Source organism: Dreissena polymorpha, chromosome 2 (assembly GCF_020536995.1).
Source record: "Dreissena polymorpha isolate Duluth1 chromosome 2, UMN_Dpol_1.0, whole genome shotgun sequence".
Taxonomy (NCBI): domain Eukaryota; kingdom Metazoa; phylum Mollusca; class Bivalvia; order Myida; family Dreissenidae; genus Dreissena; species Dreissena polymorpha.
In genome coordinates, this window is record NC_068356.1 from 81,818,380 (window position 1) to 81,828,182 (window position 9,803).

Consider the following 9,803-nt stretch of genomic DNA (forward strand, 5'->3'; position numbering starts at 1 on the left):
TATTACACAACATTGATTTTCTAAATCAACTCAAATGAAACATATTAGTAAACTTTGCTATAATACAAAAAAAAACGAAAAATGAAACAACACTAAACAATCATCATCAGAATGTAAATATTGCGGAAACAGGGTGCAGGTCTTTTTTCGGCGTAAGCTGAATAAGCCAGCTTTTCACCCTGACTTGACCTTTGTAAGTGTCCAATAATACTCAAATAAAATTTCCCGCGGCTAGGTACGAATGAATACACTTCATTTATTCCATTGGCTGATTTGAGTATAACACCAGAACATTGGAAACATATCCGCGTCTTTGTAACACTGTTTTACTGCATGAAACAATTTTATCTCTAATGAAAAGGCCCAATAGGTAGAACAGTTTTACAATCAATTTTCGACATAAATACAGTTTGTGCGTTCACCTTTTATTTTCAGAGAATTACCAGCGCAAAAGCGTTTAACTAAAGGCTATGTTGTCATATTTAGTACTTACTTGCATTGCATTTCAACCCGCGAGGTTTCGGGTCAATACGCGGTCATTTTGTGAAAGTCAGAGTTTATATACAGTTCATCACCGGAGTTCGCAAAAGGGGTTGCGATCATTGTGTCTTACTGACAATAACGTAGTGACTGTAATGCATTGCATTCCAATCCGCAAGGTATCAAGGTCAGTTTGCGGTCAGTTGCAGAAATCTTTATATAAACGCCGTCTCGTAAACTTTGTGCACTTGAAGTCTGTTTTGATCAGAAAGATACTAAATAAAGATATTCGGCGATATTATTGTGGTATGTCAATCATCGATTTTTAATATGGTTTCAAAATTTGCATGATAAGGACCAATTTTGATAAAATTAATTAGAAATATTTATCCATTTAGACCAGTTTATTAAGCATGACCACAATAATTCGCTATACTATAATTATGCAATTAAATAAGATTCGAGTATTGCCGGCTGACCTATATGCACTCGTTTATTTTCATGTTTCTTGTGTTTTTCTATTCTGTAAATATAGATATCTGAGTAATAATATCACATAAAGCAAAATAAGCCACGAAATCTGGCGCAACACCCCGTAATTGATTTGCTTATGATGTAGCTAACAACTGCGCAGAAAAAAGGCATCCGCTACTTTTTATCTCATAGAGATAACTTTTGATCGTTCATAAACATCGACCACAATCAACGCCGTATATCTTTTTTTAAAGATATTTCTTGTTATAAATAACTTTTTAAAACAATTTTTCTGAAGAATTTCAACTAGTGTATAAAAGACAGTTTTTATGCGGTTTATGGCAATGTGCAAAACATAGGAATTACTTTATTTAATAAGCCTGTGTTCTTGGCCCAAAATTCAATGTGTACAGGATTCATATAAACGGTTGTGCTGAAGGCAACGTGAAAGTTTGGCATTGATTTCAGGCGTATTCAATAATGTATTTTTTAATCTTAAGATATCAGCACAAACTGAAAGAAAAATTGTCTTTTATGCACTAAAGATTTTTGCAAACATATTTCAATAACTTGAGATATTTGCAAACATAAAGTTCGTAACGGTGTGTTTTCATTCTGTCCAGCCCGTGTATAAATCCCGTTGATCCTTCACCCTAGATAGAATTACAAATAAAACAACAAAAATATATTTTCCTCTTTAAATACCCACCTTTATTTGACATGGGTAACGAGAGAGAAGACAAATGATAGTTTAATTTTTAGTCATCGATGGCTTATCAATAGCTTGGCAACGCGACCCAATGGACCCAATAAGTTCACATACATGATCTCTCATTTTCCGTAAGCTGTATGACGCATGCGCACAATTACCACGTCCGTGATGTAGATGAGCCTTTCTACTCACTCGCCGATTCCATCCGTCTTGAGTTACCGATCAAGTATTGGGTTGGACTAATAGTTGTATATACGGCGGTATAATGATGCCGTCAGTATAGTTTTAAATTATTCAAAACATGATCATCACGTCATTGGACAAAATTGCTTAGCCAAAGTTTACCGATTGATGGCATACCTGATCGCTGACTTTGAGGGAGCTGTACGGCCGCCACGCCTTGCCGTCATCACTGTAGAGCAGTCGGTACTGAGTGACGTACTCGTTCGCCGGGTCGCCGTCCAGTACCGCCCGGCCCTGCGTTACCACTCCGCGCACGCGCATCGTCGCGTTGAACTCAACCTTCAATGGACAGGGTCGATTATTCATAAAGCTTGTTATGAATTCCGTTGCATGTAAATATCTTGGTAAAGATTTCACCCCATGTATGTGTTACTTCGTTGTTAAGAAACCAGTGACTGATTTTTATAAAATTCCATAAATGGTAAGATATGAGTTTTGGATTGTTGTTGAACCGTATGTGTTTGATATATTCGACAGAAAAACAGTCACGCTTTCCAAAATCGTCTGCTGAGTTTATGCAAACACACACACGGTACATCGCCTTTATTTGACAAGCTCTGAATATAAATTAATATAATACTGACTTGAACGTATTGGTCGAGGGAGTCTAAGTTCGCCTTCCAGCCCCCTGCGTACACGTGCAAACCGGAAGCCTCCACCTGAGCGTCCAGGCGCGCCCTGTCCGGTCCGGTCTGCAGAGTTCGAGATCCCAGGAATTGAGAGGATGCGCTCAGATCGCTATCGTTCACCAGGGTAAGGAGGCGGCCCATACACATCCCAGCTATAGCAGTCACAAGGGTTAATCAAAGGGCCTAACACGGCTATTCATGAATTTTAAACTCAATCTAGGAAAACGACGTTTAATGCATGTGCGTAAAGTGTCGACACAGATTAGCCTGTGTATCCCGCATAAACCCTTCTGATTCTTGCTGTGCGATTGTGATTAATGTAAAACTGCGATGGCAAAAAGTTACTAGTTGACATGGCAATGTCAAAATAAATGTGTTTATTGCGACGACTGCGATAAATATTTCAAATATAAAAGAATACGCACATCCTCCGTTCATGCAGTTCCTGCTGAAGGTGAGCTTCTATCTTTATATTTCTTGTTACAAATTAAGAGGTTACTTACGGACACAATCTGGGAAGCCCGCACTGGGGGACCAAATTCCGGTTGTGTTGTCACAGGACTTTTGGATCTCGCGCGCTCCCGTCTCGAACGCGTATCCTTTCTCGCACACGATCACGCATAATCTGGGTTACGTGTGGAAGTAACATTATGAATGTTATGTATGCAATTTGGTTAACATTTGGTTCAAGGAGTATTTTCTTATAGACTGCTTTATTATTTATTATTTGCTTACTTTCGACCATTGAACAAGATTTCCACAATAGCATGCAAACATGTAATGTTGTCAAACCATAAATACATAACTCAAACGAGTGTATACATTTCTGTTTAGTCTAAGAATACACAGCTATGATGAAACTTTTAACTTTAGTAAATTCATATTTTCAAGTTTAAATTAAGTGAATGAATTTAATGACAAAGGCCTCCTACACCAGCATTGCTTACAACTTACAATTCTTGTTTGTTGCTGCTACACTGGACGAGTCCATTATCTACAGTTGGACTTGTACATCGACTAACGGGAGTTGAAGTCGGGGCTGCTATGAAAACAATATATACGAACTAAAACATGAGCTAATGCAATATCCTTAAATTACCAGGTACTTTTAATATGCCTCTTCTAGACAAGATGCCCTCACAACTACTCCTGATTGTGCAAACGCTAGGATTGGATCTTTATGAGATTGGATCAAGTGTATCCACACATTACTAGTAACAACAACATTAAGATTGTAACGGATACTGTATATTACGCCGTTATTTTGTGTTCTGACATTTCTCATTATTAAAATGAACAGAGCTATTGTTGGTAATAATTTCCGATTAAGCATTGTTTATTGGTCAATAAACAACGTTTTGGAGGTCTAAAAGCGAATGAAATTACACACGAGGGCGTTAGGCGGAGTATTAAAAAGCTTCACATCAGAAAAGCAACGATATTTTTACTTGTTTTGCGCAAAATTGAAACGTGTTATTGCGTTGTTTATGATAGGCGAAAGATTTATCATTTTGTTTGTGTTTATTATATGACGTTAAGCAAGTTTCATGTTAAAATGATATATTATCCATTATCAATTTTACGAAAAACAATATGAGTTATCAGTAGTATTATAGCAGCCACCGTCAAAAACACTATCGTTACCAGTGGTTACTGTAGTGGGATCAGGATGAGCAGCCGAGTCTATCAACTACAGCAGATTATCTTTTATTTTATTATTATAAACATTTTTCTAAGTGACTAGTTAATATTGATAATCACGATAATACACAATAGCATATAAGATAACGAATGTAACTGTTTCATATAATTATAGAGATAATTCATACCTGCAATTAAGCCGGCTATTCCTGAAAAAAAAGAGAAAAGCATTAACCATAATAGCACAATTTCCTTTAAACTAAACTCATGTATATCAGTATAACGACAAATAAAATGGTTTATTAAAAAAAAAATACCTAAGTAAATGTAAGCCAGCGCTAAAAGAATCGCCATTTTCACTAATACAATATTTTCCGTACACCACTACGCATGCGTGGCAAACACACAACAATGCACCAACGAAAAGATCTGCCGGACGCTTTTATCAGACTAAGTTTGTATAACTTCGAGCGTAATCCGTTCATTTATTTACGTTCCAGCCTAGATATTAAGTTATTTTATATACTGACCAAGGCTAATACTGTTTATATAGTTGTCGGAAGTTTCCTACACGACGCCGTTCACTGTTGATAACCGAAAACGTGCGGGGTTGGGCAAATCTGTAGGCGAAACCGCAAATGACTAAACATTGAAATTGTTCCCAAAAGGAGAAACATATCGCAAACAATATTTTTTCCTTGTTTATAGTGTTCGTGTTCTTCATGAACTCTGTTATATGATGCAACCAGAATATGTGACGAAGTCTTTACGTGAATACAACTATTAGAGGCAAGCGGCTTAAATCGAAGTAACTATTCTGATAACCACGAAAATAACACAACTCACTCGCTTTATTTGTCTTTATAGCATTTTATGCATGCATGTAAACGATGCACAATGTTATGTCTTGCAATCTTAACGCTATATCTCTAAACATTAATTTTCATGTATAATTAATTAACAAAAACGGACTTTTAACTGAAAGACTTTACCTTGTCTTAACAGTGCAATTACTTAATGTATTGTTTGTTGTTATCTCTGTTATGGTACCTGTGGGACGACCAATTGTTTGTTTTTTTCTTGGGTGAGAATTTTAATTTCATAATCGCGCGTATGAAATTCGTGTTTTAATGTAACTAAACCATGGTGTAGTCGTTTGCTGTTGCTAATTTGTCTTATTGCTGTTTTCAATTTTATTTATTTTTAGTTCTATTATTAACTGTTGCTCAACTTTAAGATATTTAGTTTAAACATATTTATTTCTTATGGCATGTACAATATATACAGATGTTACACAATATAAGATAAAAAGGATTGAAACGAAAGAAGCAAGTTCTTATATAGTTTCTCCCCTTAGAATTAAAATTTACACATTGAAGTGGCAGTGTTTAAAGACTACACATTTCATGATATATTCCAGTAGTAACAAGACGGGATATAAACATTTAAAAAAAGTGAGGTGATCAAGGTAGGATGAAGGATTTGGGTTTTGGGTCAATGTCAAATAAATGTAACGTCGATATTTGGATATGAATTATGAATCAACGAGTCATTTGCATGTTCCTTTCAGAGATTTCTACTTCGTTCTATCAGGTGTCGGTCTATTTCTAGAACATACACCCGGTTCAATCAGTAAAAAGATGGTTAGTCAGAGTAATAGACACATTCATTATATTACATGAAGTACCATTCCATCGTTGCTAAATGATGTGTTAATACCCTCACAACATCAAGGAAATCATGGACAGCCGGGAGATTTACAGGCTAATCTGGGACGGCACTTTACGCACATGCATTAAACCCCTTTTCACAGATCACGGTCCAAATATTTTTTTCGGAGCGGACATGCGCTATGAAAGGAGTGTTAATGTACTTAACGCGGTATGTGAGTGCGTGCACATCAAAGATACCGATTTGACACTTAGAGCTAGAGCAGGGGCGTAGCTTGGTAACAAAAACGTGTCATGAAGAATATTTAATACATAGATCATTATGTCAATTGCGATGAAAATAAGCGAATTAAAATACACACACAAAAATCAACGTCTATTAATTCTACACGACATTGTCATTAAAATAAAGCAGATAGTTTATTAACTATGTTATGCCGTTGCAAAATAGTATACTTAAACTATGAAAAAAACGGGTACGTTTTATACTGCTTGATTTCGAATATGTCAACGCACTCAATACCCCGACCAAGTTTTTTTTCTTTTCGCTCTATTACTTGCTTTCAGTGTTGTTGTTGCTGTTGTTTTGAGAATAGATACTCTGCAGTTTTAAACCGTGTAAATTCTTAACATGGCTATGTCGTGTAAAGGAAGCTACGCCACTGACAATGATGTTCATGCAGCGGAAGTTTGAAATACGTACCCTGACTGCATCGGAATTGGAGAAATGGTGGGTGACGGAATTACGAGACGCGCTCTCATAGGTGAGTCGTTTCATGGTACATCGATTTATGTGTTAATGCGTGTAAGTATTGATTATAAAGCGTTTGGCCGATCGATAAATAGAAGTAATAATCCGTAAAGAATGCATTTTCTAAACAGGTTCATGAACGATTATCTTTAACATTAACGTTTACTATTTTTATGTCCCCCAATCTATACTGGGGGACATATTGTTTTTGCCCTGTCTGTTTGTTGGTTTGCGTCAAACGTTAACATTAGTCATAACTTTTGCAATATTGAAGATAGCAACTTGATATTTGGCATGCATGTGTATCTCATGGTGCTGCACAATTTGAGTGGTGAAAGGTCAAGGTCATCCTTCAAGGTCAAATGTCAAATATATGTGGGGACATAGCGTTTCACAACCACATCTTGTTACTTAATATGTTTAATGTACATGTCTCTTCTCTGTGCATGAACTTGTGTTTGATTTTAAATTTAAAAAATCACTTATTAGCTTTTAAAGAAGCATTAAAAAGAAAATCCGACAATGTACGAATGCGTTTTTCATACAATACATATCCACTACTGTGGTATTTGTATGACGGTTTATATTACTCAAATCAATATGCATGTGCATACCATTCATTTTTGTAACATACACGTTTACATTCGTTTAAAATTTTACTCTGAACTTACTTTATGGAACAATCAGTATAAAAGTACTTAATACAAATATGGTTGATATGTGTATCTTTTCACGGAATTTTCGTACACTTATTTCCCAAGTAAAGTTAGAAAACAAATAGCATAATGTTTTCTTCTAGTTGACTTTCTCTGATTTACATTGATAAACAGCGACCTGACATGCATCAAAACTTTATTTCAAATTAATTGGACATTTAAAGAAAGTAGTCCTTAGCCAGTCGTCTAAGAAAGTATCAGAACTTTATTCCCCGACAATTTTCAATAACTCATATCATTTTATAAATGTTTTAACATATATTTCAGCGTTCATCGTGCTTTCATCAGTGAGAGGTAAACGCCACTTTATAAACATGAACTTCCAGTATGGTGTGATATGCTCTTGGTCCACGTCTTTTAAAGATGATTGATCAATAAAACTATACATCTGGTATTCACTAAATCCTCGACAACCGGTTATAAAGCTTATTATTTTAACCCAGTTATGCCTAGCGTTTAGAAAAAAAGGCCTTGGCAAACAGCGTAGACCCAGATAAGACGCCGCATAATGCGGCGTCTCATCAGGGTCTGCGCTGTTTGCTTAAAGGAATTTCTGTAAGAAATATTCTAAATGTAGAAATAGATATACTAGACATCCTTAATTTTGGAAATAAATTGATCCAATTTTGAAGGATGGGAGAGTCCACTAGGCATAAATGGGTCAAAACGGTGATTAAGTATGGTTACCAGATAAGGGATCTTCAATTTTTTACGCTCTCATTTGTTTTCTTCTAATAATTATTTGCCAAGTTTTCCTACATCATATACACATGGACACATTTTTAATCTTACCATGGTACTATTTAACGTGTCAAATATTCAAAGGCGCTTGTAAGTATATTATATCCATTTTACTTGCCAATTATTGCGATGAGCTTTTACACTACTGGGAACTTTAGGTAACGGTATTTTGCCTCGATACCAATGTGCAGAATATGTAAAACTTTTTTAAACGAATACTTTTCGAAAAAATACACATTAAAGTGACTATTGATAACATATTTGAAGTAATCTTGAAACACAATAGTGTTATATTGCCTATTATTCCTGCCAGTCAAAACGTCTCTTCGCCTACATTTCTCTGGTTATCTGATTGTTGTCGATGAATTCCGAAGTATTTCGAGCTTTTCTTGTGTGCGCGCCGGTAAAAAGTGTAAGTCAGCTGAACTATTTCCGGAGATGATGGTCCAAGAATGCGATTTGAAATGTAAATAAAAAAATCTAGACAAGTCTCAGATCTGTTCTCCCTTCAATTGTATGTTTTCGCCATTTTGAATACGTGTGAATATTGCAAGTAGGGGTGTATTCATACTTTGGGGAATGTAAAACTTTCCACATTACATTTTTGGGAAATAGAGATAATCAACAAAGTACCAAAAGAGGTACAAGTATATATCGATACCTAACATTTAAATATGCTGTTAGTCATCGACGTTTTTCACCCAGGCCAGGATGTACTATGCCACGACAGGCTACTCGCTTCCGTACCAGACGCGCATATCACCGCATCAAGCAGCAACGTGGCCAATCAGCCGATAACGTCTCCCGCGAGAGGGCGCCTGAACACCACCGAAACTACGTTGTCGAATGGAACTATCGCCATGGGAGCGTGGGCGCCCGCTGCTGATCAACACGGGGAATATATTCAGGTTTGGCGTTGTATTGAGGGAATTACATCTGATTTGGTAAACGATTCATGAATTCTGCCTCGAAATTAAGCATCGCTAAGGGTAAACTGGGCTTAATGTATATAGGCTGTGTTATCCGGAGAGGCTAATCAGGCACGACCCTTTACTCTTTTATGGAATGTTTCGTTTAAAGGAAGTATCATCCACACGAAAATTCAGTTGAGGCGGAAAGTGTTGTTACTTATCAGCCTGTGCGACTTTGTAGCATATGCGAACCGCACAAGCTAATCTGGGACGACACTTAACGCAAATGAATTAAACCCAGTTTTCCCAGATCGAGGCTTTGTTCAACAGCCAATGGGCCATGAAATAAAAACGTCGAAGGCATATTCAATCAATTGCATGTGTCCACGCATTCTCTAACGTACGTATTTAATCAGTCGTATATTAACATAATAATCTGCACATATGTCAACTATATCCCATGAATTCATCTATTTAATTAGTCACCTGTTTAATCAGTTCTTTATTAACTTATTAAGTCACGTCCTAGTATATATATAGACTAAACGCCCAACTATATATATTCACTCAGCCATCTTTTCTCTCAGTCATCTATTCACTCAGTAATCTATTTACTCAATCATATATTTTTTCAGTCATCTTTTTTCTCAATCATCTATTCACTCAGCTATCTATTCACTGAATCATCTTATTTAATCAATTCTCGATTCATTAAATCAAGAGCTCATTATTTCATAATTATTCTCACTCAGCCATCTATTAATTCAGTCGCCTAATCAATCAGTTCTCTATTAACCCAGGCACCTTATCATGACATCGTCTACTCACTCAGCCA

The 9,803-nt window shown here is 36.2% G+C and overlaps 2 protein-coding genes across 6 annotated transcripts in view; one reads left to right on the top strand and one right to left on the bottom strand.

Annotated features, from left to right (window-relative positions):
- Positions 1-4,668, bottom strand: part of LOC127867791 (uncharacterized) — a 97,528-nt gene extending 92,860 nt beyond the window's left edge. Inside the window, exons 1-6 of one of the 4 annotated variants that reach the window (XM_052409245.1) lie at positions 4,497-4,668; positions 4,368-4,388; positions 3,493-3,580; positions 3,042-3,163; positions 2,494-2,690; positions 2,027-2,188 (exon numbers count right to left, since the gene is read on the bottom strand). In XM_052409245.1, coding sequence (XP_052265205.1) covers positions 2,027-2,188; positions 2,494-2,690; positions 3,042-3,163; positions 3,493-3,580; positions 4,368-4,388; positions 4,497-4,533 — 627 coding nt within the window. In that variant the 5' untranslated portion in view covers positions 4,534-4,668. The remainder of the gene's footprint in view (positions 1-2,026; positions 2,189-2,493; positions 2,691-3,041; positions 3,164-3,492; positions 3,581-4,367; positions 4,389-4,496) is intronic. The other 3 variants (XM_052409244.1, XM_052409246.1, XM_052409242.1) reach the window with 3 other exon arrangements.
- Positions 4,669-6,543: 1,875 nt separating this feature from the next.
- The window catches only part of LOC127867795 (venom prothrombin activator pseutarin-C non-catalytic subunit-like), a 7,112-nt gene continuing 3,852 nt past the window's right edge, over positions 6,544-9,803 (top strand). For both annotated transcript variants that reach the window (XM_052409251.1, XM_052409252.1), the window contains exons 1-3: positions 6,544-6,613; positions 7,584-7,610; positions 8,763-8,965. In XM_052409251.1, coding sequence (XP_052265211.1) covers positions 6,577-6,613; positions 7,584-7,610; positions 8,763-8,965 — 267 coding nt within the window. In that variant the 5' untranslated portion in view covers positions 6,544-6,576. The remainder of the gene's footprint in view (positions 6,614-7,583; positions 7,611-8,762; positions 8,966-9,803) is intronic.